This window comes from Trachypithecus francoisi, unplaced genomic scaffold, assembly GCF_009764315.1.
Source record: "Trachypithecus francoisi isolate TF-2019V2 unplaced genomic scaffold, Tfra_2.0 Lachesis_group10, whole genome shotgun sequence".
Classification (NCBI taxonomy): domain Eukaryota; kingdom Metazoa; phylum Chordata; class Mammalia; order Primates; family Cercopithecidae; genus Trachypithecus; species Trachypithecus francoisi.
The window spans coordinates 90,298,384-90,317,193 of NW_022681455.1; the positions used below are offsets into that span (position 1 = coordinate 90,298,384).

At 41.1% G+C, this 18,810-nt stretch overlaps 1 protein-coding gene across 1 annotated transcript; it reads left to right on the plus strand.

Annotated features, from left to right (window-relative positions):
- Positions 1-5,628: 5,628 nt before the first annotated feature.
- CNEP1R1 (CTD nuclear envelope phosphatase 1 regulatory subunit 1) lies at positions 5,629-17,242 on the plus strand. The gene is made up of 6 exons (XM_033218343.1): positions 5,629-5,767; positions 6,798-6,869; positions 10,062-10,135; positions 13,741-13,850; positions 14,276-14,330; positions 15,577-17,242. Exons 1-6 carry the CDS (start codon positions 5,743-5,745, stop codon positions 15,616-15,618), a joined length of 378 nt encoding a protein of 125 aa, XP_033074234.1. The 5' UTR covers positions 5,629-5,742; the 3' UTR covers positions 15,619-17,242.
- Positions 17,243-18,810: the final 1,568 nt, after the last annotated feature.

The window sequence follows — 18,810 nt, forward strand, 5'->3', positions numbered from 1 at the left end:
TTATCAAATTGTGTGGTTTTTGTCCTTTTTTCTACTGATATGACATACTATGTGAACTCATTTTCTGATGCTAAACTAACTCTGCATTCCTGGGATAAATCACACTTCATCATGGGGTATAATATTTTTGATATGCTGCTGAATTTGATTTGCTAATCTTTTTTGAGAATTTTTTGTCTATGTTCATAAGAGATATTCATTTTTTTTCTTTTCTTTTTTGAGACAGGGCAGTGCAGTGGCGTGATCTCAGCTCACTGCAACCTCCGCCTCCTGGGTTCAAGCGATTCTTGTGTGTAAACCTCCCAAGTAGCTGGGACTACAGGCACACCCCACCACACTTGGCTAATTTTTATATTTTTTGGTAGAGACAGGATTTTGCCATGTTGGCCAGGCTGGTCTCGAACTCCTGACCCCAAGTGATCGGCCCACCTTGGCCTCTCAAAGTGCAGGGATTACAGGTGTGAGCCACCACCCCCAGCTGAGATATTCATACATTTTTTAAAGGATGGTAGTGAATATCAACCTGCCGTGGTATTTCTATTCCATTGAATACATTTAAAAGAATGATGCAATGGGCCAGGTGCAGTGGCTCACACCTGTAATCCCAGCACTTTGGGACGCCAAGGCGGGCAGATGACCTGAGTTCAGAAGTTGGAGACCAGACTGGCCAACATGGCAAAACCCCATCTCTACTAAAAATACAAAAATTAGCCGGGCATGGTGGCACGTGCCTGTAGTCCCACTACTCAGGGAGGCTGAGGCAGGAGAATCGCTTGAATCGGCGAGGGAGAGGTTGTAGTGAGCCGAGATCAGGCCACTGCACTCCAGCCTGGGCAACAAAGTGAGACTCCATCTCAAAAAAAAAAAAAGGGGGAATGATGCAATAGCTTTCTTTCCAAATGTCAATATCTACAACTTACCAGAAATTACATATTTTCCAAGTATTTAAACCCATGATGAAGATTTGTGATGTCATTTTAAAAACATGTGATGTGGTATATAATCTTGTCAAAATTATTTTACAAGGTACAGCAAGAGAAACTGTCTGATGATCACTGTCACTGTTATGGTCATTTTAGGGAGCCACCAGAGGGTTTTGAGCAGGACAGCCATGCTATCTTTTAATGTTTTACAAAGCACTGTTGGAGATGGAGTAGAAGCTGGAAGCCAGTTAGAGGCCACTGTAGTAATCAAGCCTAAATGGTGCTGTGGGCCAGGTAGTAGTGAAGGTGGTGGGAAGTGATTCTTTGTTGTTGTTTTTGTTGTTTTTGAGACAAGGTCTTGCTGTCCCCCAGGCTAGAGTGCAATGGTGTGATCATAGCTTACTGCAACTTCAACCTTCCAGGCTCAAGTAAGCCTCCTACCTCAGCCTTCCCAGTAGCTGGGACCATGTCCAGCTATTATTTTCTTCAGAGACACAGTCTCACTGTATTGTCCAGGCTGAAATGTTTAATATATGTTGAGGGTAGAGCTAATAGGGTTTGCTATGTGATCTGATGTACCACGTGGAAAGAGAGACCGAGAGAGAAAGAATATATCTCCAGCTACAGGGTTCAGGGATGATCAACTCACCTACTCATCTACAAACTCATCTCTAAAATGAATTTGATAGCACCCTTTGGCTCGTATAGCTGTTGTTGTGAGGTTTAAAGAAGATTTAATGCTCCTGAACTAATAAAAGGCAGAGTGGCAACCCCCTAGTAAAAGACAACCGACTTTAGCTATTTTATAGACTGTCCCCCTTAGCAACTGATCTTCATCTTATCACTGCTGTTTTAAGAGTCATTAGTGTTTTGTCTTCTTTTGTTTTTACAATAAACTCTGCCTTTATAGACAGTAGGAGTGAGTCTTACAGATCTTTGCACCCTCAGCTCATACCCTAGTGCCTGGAACATGTCTTCCTTAAATATGTGTTACTATCCTCTCCTTGCCAAGTCTCCTGTATATGAAGTTCTGAAATCCGTTCCTTTTCATCTCTCCACCTACCTCATGGTCCAAATTCCTTAACCTGACTGTAAGACCGTATTTTCCTGTCTCCCTCCCCTATGTCCCCCAATCCCTCTATCCATAAATGTAGATGCCAATGACAGGTGAATAACATACGCCCTTTCAAAAGCATGTTCAACACTTATTTTAACACAGTTGAGAGTGAAGGATAGAGAGGCAACACCCCAGGAGGTAGCTCTTACTGTTCCCTCTGTTGTCCCAAGCTCTTGCTAGAAAATTGCACACCCCCTTCAGGCAAACAAAAGCCCTGCAGTTAACAGAACTGTCCGTTTTGAAGGCAAGTTAGCAAAGCTTCCACTCACCATAATGCTTTGCAATGCCCTATTCATCAGTCTGTCTTCACTCCTCACCTCCCCAGGATCTAGCCCAGGAGAGCCTGTCATATAACAGATGTTCAATAGCCATTCTCTAAGCACTGCTGCGTGCCGAAGGGAAATGTGATGAATTAGACTTGGAGATGGAGAAATGGAACATTGAGCAAGAAGTCAAAAGGGGTAGTTTGACTTAGGGCTTAAATTCAGGCTATGACAATAATTGTGAGATCCGGGCAAACTGATTTTTACTTTCTCTGTTGTGAAATGGGCCTTGATGACTTTCGAACTTTCAAACTTTTTTTAACTGGAACTCTCAGATATATGCTTTGTACTGTGATGAGAACACGGTGAGCATGCACACATACCCACACACAACAGAAACAACGGGCCGTGAAACCACACATCCTAACTTCCAATTAAGTTTCTTTTTAGTGTTTTGTTTTGTTTTGTTTTGTTTGTTTTGTTTTTTTTGCCAGGGTATCACTCTGTCACCCAAGCTGAAGTGCAGTGGTGTGATCTCAGCTCATTGCAACCTCTGCCTCCTGGACTCAAATGATTCACCCACCACAGCCTCACAAGTAGCTGGGACCACAGGCACACACCACCATGCCCAGCTAATTTTTTGTATATTTTGTAGAGATAGGGTCTTGCCGTGTTGCCCAGGCTGGTCTCAAGCGTGAGCCACAGTGTCTGGCCTTAATTCATTAAAAAAAAAAAGTAGTCATCATGTACCCCATAAAGAGCTACCATGTACCCACAAAAAAATTTAAAAAAATAATAATAGTCATGACTCAATACATAGATTTTACCAACCTCTCATAGATTTCAACCCACAGTTTAAAAAAATATCACCTGAAATGGTTAAGGGTGATAACGCATGGAAAGGGTTTGGTCCCAAGGAAGGCTCCTTAAATGGAAAACTGAAAAGTGCTATAGTAGAGGAACCTTCAAAATGAAGTGGTAGGGAGTGTCAATTAATTCTGCTGACAAAGGGGAAGGAGGAAGGTTGAGGATGAATTAAATACACAAAATACCAATGGGGGGAAATTGCAGTGCTGCTTAGAACCTTCCTAGCCCTCATCTTTGCATGGCTGGATTCTTCTCATCCATCTTTTGGTTCTCAGCTCAAATGCCTCTGCCTCATGAAGCCCTCCCAGAGCATGAGCTCCTGCTAACCTTCCTTTTTCTCACTGTACCCTATTACTGTTACTCCCTCCATAGAACTGTCAACTAAAGAATTATGAGGTTCATAAATTTGGGGAGAAGAGCTTTATTTCTGTTTGTTTGTTTGTTTTTTGAGATAGGGTCTTGCTCTATTGCCCCAGCTGGAGTGCAGTGGTGCAATCAAAACACTGCAGCGCTGAACTCCTGGTCTCAAGCAATCTTCCTCCCTCAGCCCCCTGAGTAGCTGGGACCACAGCCACATGCCACCATGCCCAACTAATTTTTAAATGTTGTGTTTTTTGTTTTTTGCAGAGACCACCCAGGCTGGTCTGGAACTCCTGGACTCAAGTGATCCTCCCACTTCAGCCTCCAAATTGTTGGAATGACAGGCATGAGCCACTGTGCCCGGCCTGAAGAGGTTTATTTCTGAAGGGTTGGAGCCTGCAGGCTGGCCATCCTGATAAGCTGGGAAGTATGGTCTCTGGCAGAGACAAAAGCAGGCACTCTGAAGGAGAGAAGGGTGAAGCAGGAACTTATGCCAAATGGGTTGGCCAAGTATACATATTTAACAGGTTATAGGAGAAGCTATGAATATTCAGGAAAGAGGGGTGCACACATGCATAATAAACAAACATGCATGTTACGTGGGTCACATGTTCACTGTGGGGTAGAGACTTAACATTTAAATGCATTATGTCAAAAGGCAAAGTAGAGAACATAAAGGCACTCAGTGTGCAGCCTCTGCAAACTGGCTAGGGCCAGTCTATGGTGAGTGGTCTCTTATCAGGAGAAAGTTACTGAAATCAGTCTCTTGTCTAATCAAAGCAGGAGTTATGGCTTGTGGAACAAAGGGATCAGTTAGTCAGTGACTGGTAGCTGGTAAGCTGCAATTGTTTTAATATTACTTGTTTAGCTGCTAGAGGAAAAAAACGAACATTGTGGCAGTTAGAACATAGTTTATTCTTTAAGCGTCTGGGTGAGTGACTTAATCCTTGCCTGGCAGGACCTTAGGTCTTGTTTATAAGTTGGTATGTTACTGCCACAAAAAAATCTAGTCCATCAGTCTTAGGATCTTTTTTTTTTTTTTTTTTGAGACCATGTCACTCCATCACCCAGGCTGGAGTGCAGTGGCTCACTGCAACCTCTGTCTCCTGGGTTCAAGTGACTCTCGTGCCTCCGCTTCCCAAATAACTGGGATTACAGGCATGCACCACCACGCCTGGATAATTTTTTTGTATTTTCAGTAGAGACAGGGTTTTGTCATGTTGCCCAGGCTGGTCTCAACTCCTGACCTCAAGTGATCCACTCGCCTCAGCCTCCCAAAGTGCTGGGATTACAGGCGTGAGCCACCGCACCCGGCCAGGATCTCCATTTTAACAGAACTATTCTTATTTGAAATAAATTTCTTATTTGCATGTTTGTTGCCTGCTGTAACCCTTCCTCTATGTGGGCAGGAATCCTGTCTATCTGGCTTATACCCGTATCAATACAGTGTCTAGCATGTTAGGCAATAAAATGGTTTTGAACGAAAGAATGCCACCAATAAATGAAGGCCTTGTGATCAAATATAAATGTAGTCAAACCCTTACAGATCTCTTCTTAAGCTATAGGTATTTGGGCTTATACTTTGCCTCATTTGTGAATTATGAAAGTTAGGTGACGTGAGAAGAAAGTAACCAAGAGAGAAGTGTTTACTTAAGGAGTTGGTTATCTAGGATACCATAATTAAGGAAGCTGGTTATTTAGGGTTCTAGTCAGTTCTGTACAGATTTCATTACTCCTTGAGATCCTTGAGGCCAGAACCAGCTCTTTGATTTCTGTATCCCTCGCTAGCGACCAGAATAATGCCTGGAAGGTAGTGGGCGCTCAATTAACATTTGAGGAATGAAAGAACCAAGCGGCGAACAGGGAATAAATGAATGAACGAACTGGCTCCGGGGGGCTGCAGTTCCTCCCCGGGGCAGGAGGCGGCGCCAGCGTTACGCCCGCCTGGCCGCAGGCAGTTCTTGGTCCCTCCGGCTGACCGTCCAACGCTAGGCTCCGAGGCCGGTGCAAGAGAGAGCCAATAGAAAGCCGTCTTAGTTGACGGTCTAGTAGAGGAACCCAATGAGCGTAGCGGGTATAGGCAAGAGGCGGTGCGACGGGGAGGGGCAGCGGGGAGCGGTTAGAGGTGGGAGTTGGCGCTGCGGACCGGGCGGGGGCCGCGGAAGCTGCGATGCGGACGGTACCGCGGCGGTGAGCTGAGCTGCCGCCAGACATGAACTCGCTGGAGCAGGCGGAAGGTAGGGTGGGCCGCCCGGGCCTGTCCCACGTCTCCTCTCGGAAGCTGGCGGCGCTCCGGAGGTGCCGGCGTCGTGAAGACCCCCGCGCCGGGAGGAGGCCGCAGAGGATGGAGCTCGGGGCCCGGAGCTTGGGGGCGCGGAGGCAGCCGTACCTGGCCGGACCCGGGGGGGCGGCGCCTCAGCTTCCTCTGTCCCCACAAGCCTAGAGGGTCGAGCTCCTCTCCAGCTGCTATTTTTATTTTCTATTCATTGGCAGACACTTGCACTCCGTGCATTGCAGCCTGCTAATTCATTTCATTTCATTCTCACAGCCCCGCGAGTTGTATCCCTGATTCCTACGGTGGTTTCCGGTAACTGCCAAGGTTAGGAAGTGCTGCTCGGTTTTTTAAAGTTTAAAGCACACCACTCGGAGCAGCTTAGACGCCCCCGTCTTCTAGAACTAGGCGCTGCCTAGGCGCCACGAAGATCACCTGTACCCCCTTCGGAGGGGGCAAGGGGAATGTCTTTCCACACCCACCCGCTATCAGTGTCAAGAAGTCTGGCAAGGCCAGACAGCGTAGCCATTAATTAAATATAAGAGCTGGAAACAGGAGGCGGGTAATTGCAGTCAGGTAGACCTCGAAGACTTTGATGTTAGGCACTACGTGGTTCTAATAGGAAGTTCTTGGTTCCCGGAGAGCTAAAACTGTATTTTAATTTTATTTGCAACCCTGAAAATGTTCGCTTTTGGCGCTGGCTGGGGCAGCTGCTTAATTTCTCCCCATACCATTTTTATGAAGCTTCTAAAAGTGAATCAGCAAGTTTTCTTATATGAGAAATTGGAATTAAAGAACTCTAATGTTTTTGTTAAGTGCTTAAAAGCTGTTATAGTAAATGAAATAAATAGTGCAGTGATACATGGAAGTTAGTGTGTAAGACCTGAAGCAGTTAAGAGTATCTCACATGTTGTCTTAATGTTAGGTAAATACTGTGTGACATTTCGTCAGACGAGTAAGAGTGGCTAATTGGAAAATTGACATTTTCTACCTAGATCTCAAGGCTTTTGAGAGGAGACTTACTGAATATATTCATTGTTTGCAACCTGCTACTGGACGTTGGAGAAGTAAGTTCCTGAATGTTATTTTAAGGGAAAACTAACAATTGATAATTTTATCCTTATGTAGGAATGATTTGCTTTTATGTAAAATGTTTGCGTAAATTTATTTAACATCGTGAACAATGCCTTATGAAGAAATTTTTAAGAATAGGAAATTGTAACTGGCCTTCTCAAAAGGACAGTCTTGTGTCGTGTGGTTGTTTTTGTTTTTGCATTAAAAAACATATTTTTGGCCAGGCGCTGTAGCTCATGCCTGTAATCCCAGCACTTTGGGAAGCCCAGGCAGGCGGATCACCTGAGGTCAGAAGTTCAAGACTAGCCTGGCCAACACGGTGAAACCCCGTCTCTACTGAAAATACAAAATTAGCTGGTCATGGTGGCACCGCCTGTGATCGCAGCTACTCAGGAGGCTAAGGTGGAAGAATCGCTTGAACCCGGGAGGCAGAGATTGCAGTGAGCCGAGATTGCGCCTTTGCACTCCAGCCTGGGCGACAAGAGCAAAACCCAGTCTCAATAAATAAATAATAAAAATATTTAAATTTTTAAATAACTTACAACTTTGATAAAGACATACCTAATAAAAATTTCACTAGCCCGTTTGGCAGTTTTATAATTTGCCTACAAACTATTGGAATAAAATTTTAGTAAGAAGAATCATATTGGCAGGGCGCAGTGAGTCACGCGCATAAAAATCCCAGTGCTGGCCGGGCGCGGTGGCTCAAGCCTGTAATCCCAGCACTTTGGGAGGCCGAGACGGGCGGGTCACGAGGTCAGGAGATCGAGACCATCCTGGCTAACATGGTGAAACCCCGTCTCTACTAAAAAATACAAAAAACTAGCCGGGCGAGGTGGCGGGTGCCTGTAGTCCCAGCTACTCGGGAGGCTGAGGCAGGAGAATGGCATAAACCCGGGAGGCAGAGCTTGTGATGAGCTGAGATCCGGCCACTGCACTCCAGCTCGGGCGGCAGAGCGGGACTCCGTTTCCAAAAAAAAAAAATTCCCAGTGCTTTGGGAGGCCGAGACGGGAGGATTGCTTGAGCATGGGAGCTTGAGATCAGCCTGGGTAACATGGAGAGACCCCATCTCTACTCAAAGAAAAAAAAAAATTTAGCCAGGAATGGTGGCACACCCCAAGGTCCTAGCAACTTGGGAGGATCACTTCATCCCAGGAGGTTGAGGCTGTAGTGACCTATGTAGTGAGCTAAGTGAGCTATGTTCACTGCACTCCAGCTTAGGGAACAGAGGGAGACCCCGTGTTTTTAAAAAAAAAAAAAAAAAGTAAAGTCATGTTATTTAATATATACTTGGAAAAGTTACAAAATTACCCTTAGTTGATTTTTAACAAAGCATAACTGCTGCTTTGAAGTCTGACCTAGAAAAGAAATTCACATTATTAGTATCTATTCATAAGTATCATGAGTGCTACAAAATATAATTTGAACAGTGATTACTTGTCCATGGAAATATATAGGAAATGTGGACAAATACAGGAGCCATGAGATCATCAAACAAAATGCTTTGTTAGTATGTGTTTGGAATAGTTTTTGTTTTTTGGAATGGAGTCTCGTTCTGTTGCCTAGGCTAGAGTGCAGTGGCGCCATCTCGGCTCACTGCAACCTCTGCCTCCCGGGTTCAAGTGATTCTCCTGCCTCATCCTCCCGAGTAGCTGAGATTACAGGTGCCCGCCACCACGTGCAGCTAATTTTTTTGTGTATTTTTAGTAGAGACGAGGTTTCTCCATTTTAGCCAGGCTGGTCTCAAACTCCTCACCACAGGTGAGGCTTCCCAAAGTGCTAGGATTACAGGTGTGAGCCACCACACCGGGCCAAATAGTTTTAATTGCTTGGATGGTCATTATTTAAATTTAATTCCTATCAAGAAGGAAGTATAGTAGCACACATTGAGGATTTACTTTATTTCAAAGCGTAAATCGGTTTGCTGGACCAAAAAAGCACTATTGAAGCTAAGGATCTGGCAAGATTTTTTGTGTAATTTTTATTAAATCTATTTGCAAAGTTTTATTAGTATGCTGTGAGAATTCTGGTTGGTCAGAATTTACAGGTAATGATTTTCCTAGGTTCTCTGGTTTACCTAGGAATTATCCCCAAAACCTATGTTTCACTGTTAATTGAATATCTTTTAAAATGTATATGATACTGCCCTATCTTATAAAAGGTGATATAAATATACTTACTTTTTCTCTGACTCATGGTCTTAGCACTTACTTGGTTAATGAACCAGCCAAATAAAGCATGTGTATGAGGTCCTTTCTAGTGTATTGATTTTGCTTTTGCTTATTTTTTAAAAACATACACGTGTAATATAGTGCGTGTATTTCTGCAAATACAGAATTGTAAGAAATTGAGTTAAGTCTGTTCTGAGTTCAGAACATAGTTTTGATATTTTGATCCTGTTTTTCTATATTTGCTATATTTCTGTTGCTCTTGGAAACTGGATTTCCACATTTGAAAAATGTATGCATCCTAACTGAAAGACAGGCAACGGTCATCATCTCCAGAATATTAACTGGGTCTTGATGCCCCTTTATTATTTTTTACTAATACCATTCTTAAGTGTTACTTACGATTTATTTAGAATTTCTAAAATCATGCTAGCTCAGTGGAGAGAAAGACCTTTTCTGAGTTTTACTGGCAGTAATTTCTACCCTACCTTTAAGTGCCTTAAAGAAAATCCGATACTAACTGGTGTGCTCCATACTTCCTGCACTGACTTTAATGTAACCATGGCAGTCATCTGCAAAGCAAAATCCTTTAGTCAGTCTTCTCAGTACATTCAAAAAGGAGTCTTTGATGGTTTCTTTACAGTAGAAAATGAGTTTGTTGTTTTTTTAATTTGAGTTTACAAGATCTGCAAAATCTTCACTAAGCACAGTGAATGTTACATAGCATAGACTCTTCTACTGAAGTGTCACCATCGAATTACTTTTTATTTCATTGATCTTCATAAGTTCTAACCAAATCATAAGAGAAACAGTATCCTTAATTACTAAGGTTCACAATGTTTAAAAGAATTCCTCAAAGCCATATGGCAAGCCTCCTAATTCCTGAGTCTAGTTAGTGCGTTTTCCATTTAATAAAGTGCTATATTCTTTGGTTGTCATTTAGTAGGAACTTCTGGTGGTAGTATCACATATTAAGTATGTATTTGCTTACTAATTTCGTGTTTATCTTTCATCAGTGCTTCTTATAGTGGTATCTGTCTGTACAGCTACTGGTGCCTGGAACTGGTTAATAGACCCTGAGACACAAAAGGTAGAAGTTTTGTTTTAAAATCATTAGCATAATTAAATGAGATAATGGATATTGTAGTGCTTTGTTAATGATAAAGTATTCAAACACTACTACTAGTGATATTGTCGTATTAAGAATATGCCTTTTATTAATTTGCTCAAGGAAGATTTTGGCTGGCTGTTGTGAATTAAGTGTCTTTACAGGGAAAAGGTCTAAGAGATGCTATTATTTCTTAGACATTTAGTTATTTGTCATTCACTTCTGAATTTATCATTTTTACATTTTTTATATATCTCTCATTTTTACTCCAGTGTGAGTATTCTCTTCATTCTGCTTTGTTCATTGAGTGTCATCAGTGCCAGCTTTTAAAAGTTCTAAAATAGGCCAGGCATGGTGGCTCACACCTGGAATCCCAACACTTTGGGATGCCAAGGCAGGAGTTCAAGACCAGCGTGGGCAATGTAATATAGCAAGACCCCATCTCTACAAAAAATTTAAAAATCAGCCAGGTGTAGTGGCGCATGCTGTACCCAGCCACTTTGGAGGCTGAAGTGGGAGGATCACTTGAGCTCAGGAGATCGAGACTGCAGTGAGCTATGATTGTGCCACTACACTCCAGCCTGTGTGACACAGCGAGACCCTGTCTCAGAAAAAAAGAGGGAGAGAAAAAAATTATAAAATAACATTTTCTTCTATGAGTTATCTCTGTTAGTACCTTTCTTCATCCCATAAAGCACTGGAGATGACTTTACAGGAAACATATGATAAAATAGCAAAATACAAGTATAATAAAAAGTCAGGACTAGATAAAAACAAGTTGGACCATGAGGTCAAAACCAGAAAAGAAACCAGCTCACTGATGTATAGGCCATGTAGCCCAACACAGTTGCCAAAATTGGATTATAAATTAGTCTCTGAGTTACCTAATCAGTGAAGTCACATTTAATTATGTGATTTTCATTGTCTGTAAGATAACACATATATCAGTTCCTTGGGCTAGCAAAGCTTTTCTTTCCCAACATTTATCTCTGAAAAAAAGTTTCTTGCCTGAAGTTTAATATAGAAAACACTGAGGGATCTCCCATTGGGCACTGTGCAAAAATATCCCTATACCAAATGCAATAACTGATTTCATAATGTTATTCCTTGAAGCATCCTTTGATGAAAGCTGATAGCATGTTTCTCACATTTCCACCTCTTTCTACTAACTTGTGCCTTAATTTCAAACTCAGGGCTTTTTTTTATTAGGGAGGTAGTTAGTCTCTAATTTTTCAGTGAAGTTTCTTTCCCCCAGTGCAGTTTTATTTAGGGAGTAATAATGTAATTTTCACAAATCTTAAAAATCCCCTCCCCACTTTAAGCTGCAATTAACCAAGTGGGTTACTTTCAGTAGCTCTATTTGTATTTGTTTTACAGAAGAAAAACCTAAGAGAAGGCTTTTATCATCAGTCTCTGGCAATTCAGACAGCCAGAGAGGTTTATTTCGCACATAGTCTCCCTAACTTTATCTGCTGAGGTGGAGATATATAAAAGGATAGGTGGCAAGGGGAAATTGGTGATGGAATTTTATGTTATAGAGGATTTTTATGGCAGACAGGAAACTCTCTTGTGTGTTCATTTATAAAAATCTGATCTTAAGGCTGCATTTGGTAGTCATCTTTAGGGGAAGAGTGGAAGGAGGCTGGCGAGAAGATTGAAAAAGATCCATCTTGGGAAATGAGTCTGACTTCTAATTGGAAAAAATATAAGCTGATTTCAGCTAGTTGAGATCTTAATAAAACACAAAATTAAATGTAATTTGAAATAGGCCCAAAACTATGTAGTTAATATAATTTTCTAAATTAGGTAAGAATATAACTATTCACCTAAGGGTTGACTCTTTATATTTCAGTATTTAATAACCCCAAACCTGACAAGAGTTTTAACCAGCAATTGTATTTGTAGCAAGAGTTGCAAACTCAGGAGCCAGTGGCTAGCTGGAAGAACCTAGGGAGAGAAAGAATATGGCAGACAGGAAGTACCTGACTGCCTGGCCTGGAGAGAACCGCTGTTTCGATGCACTGGAATGTTGCCACGGAGGGAGGAAGGCTGAAACTGATGGCTTAATTAAAATGAAGACATAAAGCACTGTATATGCTAACCTGGTGCAGGCCACACACAACAGAGCTGGCTTGTGAGAAACTGTCCTTGGAGGTTTGAAGAAGACATTCTTCTGGAATATTAACTTTTCCTTGGGTCATCATCTTTCTGGGAGCTTCTTTCCTGGTATTTTCAGACTCTCATTTCTTCATCTGACAAACTTCTGTAACCAGTACCGTGCTGGGCCATCTGATACCTGGTGCTTCTGTCTTGAAACACATAGCTGCGCATCTCCTGCTGTGAGAGTGGAGTGGGGATGTGTGTAACTTGATTCTCTTGCTCCCATCTAGTTACTAATCCACTTGATTTCTTTCTACACAGGCTCTAAATGCTTGTCTTCTCTGTGTCCCCAGTCGACATTTCCATTTCGGTGCCTATTCTTGTTCCAGTCATGGATCCTGGACCCTGTCCCTCTACATATTCTTAGACTTGTGGATTGGCCTGTTTTCTGCTATCATTTGATATGTCCAGATCTGAAATCAGCCCTTTCTTTCTCTTTCATTTTAGTTCTTTATGGATAGCTACTAATCGTTTTTCCCTTCTTGAATGTCCCGTGGTCATTTAGATCTCAGTAGCTTCAAAACCAAATTTGTTTTTTTGCCTCTGCAGGGAGGAAGGGGTGATGCTGGAATTGAGTGTTACGAGGTTATGTAAGAGTTAGCCAGGTGGAGGGAGAGAAGTGAACAAGGCAGCGTATGTGTGGAAATATGGCAGGAGATGAAAATTAGACTGGGACCAGGTTATGAATGGCAGTTTGCTCAACTCTTCTAAGGAAGCTTTGTAACAGCGAAAGTAGGCCGGGCGTGGTGGTTCATGCCTGTAATCCCAGCACTTTGGGAGGCCGAGGTGGGTGGATCACCTGAGGTCAAGAGTTCAAGACCAGCCTGGCCAATATGGTGAAACCCCATCTCTACTAAAAATACAAAAATTAGCCAGGCATGGTGGTGGGTGCCTGTAATCCCAGCTACTTGGGAGGCTGAGGCAGGAGAATTGCTTGAATCCTGGAGGTGGAGGTGGAGGTGGAGGTTGCAGTAACCTGAGAACGTGCCATTGCATTCCAGCCTGGGTGACAAGAGTGAAACTCTGTCTCTAAAAAAAAAAAAAAAAAAACAGGGAAGGTAACTAAATCATGTTTGATTTGTGTTTTCATTGAGACCAGAGGCCTCATCGTCACTCGTTCTATGCAGAGTTCAGTAAATATTTTTGATAAGGTTGTTTTTTGATTATAGGAATGAATTTGTAATAGTTCAAGTATTTGAAATGGATGGAGGGAATACTGCTATATTTATCTTTATAGAAGATAGAAAGTCTATACATTTTTATTTTTACAACACAGCAATACAGAGAACTAAGATTATTAGAAGTCTTCAAATCCTCATAGTTTAGATGATAAAAAAAAATTTATATATTTATGTACAAATGGGGAGGTAGGAATCAGCCATCCTAAGATTTTTAACATTTTTATATTTTCAACTCTTCTTTTACAGGTGTCCTTCTTCACATCATTATGGAATCACCCATTTTTCACCATTAGCTGTATCACTCTAATAGGCTTGTTCTTTGCTGGAATACACAAGAGAGTAGTTGCACCATCAATGTATCCTTTACCAAGGATTAAGTTTCATTCTCTTAAGTGCTTTCTTGATGTAGGTTAATGGTTAAAAGCTTACTCTTGCTGGGCACGGTGGCTCATGCCTGTAATCCCAGCGCTTTGGGAGGCCGAGGTGGGCAGATTTCCTGAGCTCAGGAGTTTGAGACCAGCCTGGGCAACATGGTGAAGCCACATCTCTACTAAAATACAAATAATTAGCCAGGTGTGGTGGTCTGTGCCTGTAGTCCCAGTTACTTGGGAGGCTGAGGTGGGAGAATCGCTTAAATCCGGGAGGCAGAGGTTGCAGTGAGCTGAAATGATGCCACTGCATTCCAGCCTGGGCTACAGAGCAAGACTCTGTCTCAAAAAAATAAAATAAAATAAAGCTTACTCTTGAAATAAGAAATTTTCCTTTGACTACATGTATTCAGTATAGCTGCTCGATGTCGGACGGTATTAGCAGAATACAATATGTCTTGTGATGATGTAAGTATTTTTTTGGTTAGATAAACCTGCATGAAAACACTGAAATTTTTGGCTTTAGAAAGGTAGATGTTTTATTAGCAATAAATTTTCTCTGTGGAATGAATAATGAGAATATACTTAGAGCATTGATTTTAAGAATCTTTTACATTTAACATCTTTGGCATTGAGATCTATCTTACAATCAGTGAGATCTGACAAACTGGGAGAGTTGACAATCTTTCTTAATGGCATAAAATCATGATGCATCTTATAACTGATGCATCTTAGAGTCAGTAAAGTACAGTGGTTGTTTGTTATTGACCAAAAATGGCTCAGCAGATACTGGTTTTATAAACTACTGTTATTTATCAGGTGATACGCTATATATGTTATTTGTAAATAGAGTCATAGATTAATTTGTGGACTATGGACATATGAACCTATTGTGTTTTTAAAAGTAGATGATGGGAGACTGGGCATGGTGGCTCATGTCTCTAATCCTAGCATTTTGGGAAGCCGAGGCAGAAGGATCTCTTGAGTCCAGGAGTTTGAGACCAGCCTGGGCAACATTAACAAGACCCCATCTCTACAAAAAATGTAAAAATTAGCCAGGTGGTTGGTGCACACCTGTAGTCCCAGCTGCTTGGGAGGCTGAGGCAGGAGAATTTTGCTTGAGCCCAGGAGTTTGAGGCTGCAGTGAGCTGTGATCATACCACTGCATTCTAGCCTGGACGACAGTGAGACCCTGTCTTTAAGTAAATTAAAAACTATCATGTACCAGTGTATAATAAGGATGTCGCACAATTTTGATAGGTAGCTTCTATTTTGATTTGCTTATTTTATTTATAAAAGTGTCTTAGCCTTCATTTTAAAAAGTCATTAAACAAGTAATACCTATTCATTACAGAAATTAGAATAAGGAGGCCAGGCATGGTGGTTCACGTTTGTAATCCCAGCACTTTGGGAGGCCAAGGCGGGAGGATTGCTTGAGTCCAGAAGTTTGAGATGAACCTGGGCAACAGAGCAAGACTCCGTCTCTACAAAAAATGAAAAGAGGAGAAAAAAAGATGTATGTAGTATTTTAAAATAAAGAGCTCAGAAGGAAGCTTCACACAAAGGAAGCATTGAAAGCATAACTTAATTGTTTAGTCTTGACTATAGAGAAGCATTCTTATTCCTTGCACATACCGTTTAAGGTTTATAAATAAGTAGTGTTATTTTTACTAGAACTGTGTATTGAAAAAATTTTGTCTTTTCATTTTTACAGACAGGAAAACTAATTTTGAAACCTAGGCCTCATGTTCAATGACAATCTTCACTCATTGTTTTGGGACTTAAAATAGCCTTCTTCAAATAAGTGATACAGCAAAAAGCCATAAAGGATTCCTTTTGCGTTGGATATGTAAAGATCATAGCAGCAACTGACAAGAAGTGTGCAATATTTACCTGGATTATCTTGATGATGGTGACTCATTATCAGTGCTTTGGTACTTTTGATTACCTGTGTTTCAGTATTAGTGTCACTTTAGTACTTCAGATCCTGCAAAGATTTTTGCAGATGAAGTATGTATGTATGTTACTAAGTTAAACTTAGAAACAGAACCTCATTCAGTTTTTATAATGTATTTTTGCAAACTACTGTAAATAGCAAATCAATGCCAATGTTAAGCAAAGAGGAAAACGTTGTGTGGACTTTGTTCTCCTGCACCGGTATTTCAGGAACATCTGCTTGCCATCCCCACAGCTCTTTAAAACTGGCTATTATGTGTGCCTTTCATTCTTACACTTCTAATCATACTGCAGGAAAAACATTGGATTCAGCTTAGACTGAGGAAAACTCTCCATTATGTTGTAAGAAATTATAGATGTTTTGAGAAACACTTTTTGTCAAACCAGATATTGAATTCCAACTATTGTGGTTTTATTTTTAGTTCATTGTTTTCATTTAAATGCTAAATATCCTTTATATTGCTTTAATAATTTTTTTTTTTTTTTTTTTTTTTTAAACGGAGTCTCGCTCTGTCGCCAGGCTGGAGTGCAGTGGCATGATCTTGGCTCTCTGCAACCTCTGCCTCCCGGGTTCAAGCGATTCTCCTGCTTCAGCCTCCCGAGTAGCTGGGACTACAGGCACATGCCACCATGCCCGGCTAATTTTTTTGTATTTTTAGTAGAGACGGGGTTTCACCACGTTGGCCAGGATGGTCTCGATCTCCTGACCTTGTGATCCTCCTGCCTCGGCCTCCCAAAATGCTGGGATTACAGGCATGAGCCACTGTGCCTGGCCTCTTTAATAATTTTTAAAATACCCTAAAGGCTTGTGAATATACAAGTCTACTGATAAATTATGTATTGTCTGGGAATTTGATAGTCACTGTTTTAGATAACTGGATTTTACGCTGTGGTAGACAGGCTGTGACACTAGTGTTGCACAGGTATAATTGATCATTCTACACCTTCACCAGAATAACTTGGGAGCGGTGCCACAAACTAGAGTCTACAATTCTCACTGTTTAGAGAGTGTTAATGACATACTGTGTATGCATAATAGCCACATGTACTATAATAGCCCTTAAAATTAAACTATTGGGATTGCTGTAAATATTTTAAAGTACTGGAGGTGCCTTTTACCTGTTTATTAGATTTTGAAAAGGTTTAAATTATTTCATGAGCAATCTTTTAAATTTCATTTAACATAAAGCTGAAAATTCAGTAACAGGATAAAAAACTTTTTAACAAGGCTGCCATTTAACTTAAATGTGTTCATCTTAGCTTTCACATGTATAAAATTTTATTCTTTGAACTGCAGCAATAAAACCCTTTGCTCCTAAGAAGTCTTAAGAGGGTATTCTATATATTCTGCTTTGTTTTATTTTCTGTAAATTTTGTAGGTAAATATGTGCATAAAAAATAAATACTTTATATATAACTCGTGATTGGACTTTTTCTTTGGTTTATTGTGTTTGTAACTCTGAAAAAAATGTTAAAACATATTGTCTGTATCAGATGTAAGCTAGTTCCAGATGAGATATTTTACTTTAGCTCTGTGTCCAAGACAGCAAATTTTTTTGTTTTGTTTTGTTTTGTTTTGTTTTTTTGAGGCGGAGTCTCGCTCTGTCGCCCGGACTGGAGTGCAGTGGCCGGATCTCAGCTCACTGCAAGCTCCGCCTCCCGGGTTTACACCATTCTCCTGCCTCAGCCTCCCGAGTAGCTGGGACTACAGGCGCCCGCCACTTCGCCCGGCTAGTTTTTGTATTTTTAGTAGAGATGGGGTTTCACCATGTTAGCCAGGATGGTCTCGATCTCCTGACCTCGTGATCCGCCCGTCTCGGCCTCCCAAAGTGCTGGGATTACAGGCTTGAGCCACCGCGCCCGGCCCAAGACAGCAAATTTTAAGTAGCACGTGTAGCTACCCAGTTTATCAGGTTATGATTACTTTTAATATGTCTTATTCATCATAGTCTAATAACACTTGGCTGTTAATCAGGAAATACAGGTTTTGTCATATTGCTCTTTACAAACTTGGATTGCCAGTTTCCTCCAAGAGCATAAAGCTGAAGAAATATTTTATAGGCCCTTCATCTTTTTTGGAGTCATGAATTCCTTTGAGGGTTTAATAAAAGACTTTGATTCCTCCTCTAGGAAAACCCACTTGTGTCTTTGCATGCACTTGGAGGGAACTTCAGATGCCACATTACTTGGATTCCATGGGCTTCAAAAGAAAACAATCTGTTATAGTCCAGAGACTTTTCATACCTTAACTTCTAGCAGAACAACTCATTTTCCTAAAGAGTCTTCATTTGGAGTGGTCCAAAGATCCTTGTGACGTTAGTGTCTAACCACTACCTCTTACCTTCTCATCCCTTCTCGCACGTTGTTAGGAGGTCACTGATAGAATCCAATCATCTAATTTTACAGGTGGGGTAGACAGTCTCAGATTTGCGAAGAGTGTATGAAATCCCCACAACTTACTAAAGACAGAGCCAGCACCAAAATCCAAATCTCTGACTCACATTGAATGGATCTTTACATATGTGTGTGAAGTGAATTTATTCAAGAGCCATTATAATATTACTGTTAAGAATGTAGACTGTTAAGCCAAACTGCCTGGATTTGAATCTCAGATCTGCTACTTGGTAGTTTTGTAACTCTAGCTAAATTATGCAACCTTAGTTTCCTCATTTATTAAATGGGCATAATGCCAGTTTCTTTGGTACATTGAGATAATATATAGGATATAGGCATAATGCTGATCTTCCAGGCTTATTTCAAGTCTTAAAGTGTTAATTCATGTAAAGCACTTAAATAGTGCCTAGCTGCAGAGTCAATCCTCAGTAAGTTTGTTAACCCAAATCTTTAAGGGGAAAAAAAAAAAACCCTTATTGTTACAACTTTGCCCAAAGTCAACATCTTAGTTGAGATAACCATGAGGAAATTTCACCTAATCTTTTGAACCAAGCAAACTCCTGAAAACTGGACTAAAGGCAAAGAGAGGATATTTGGC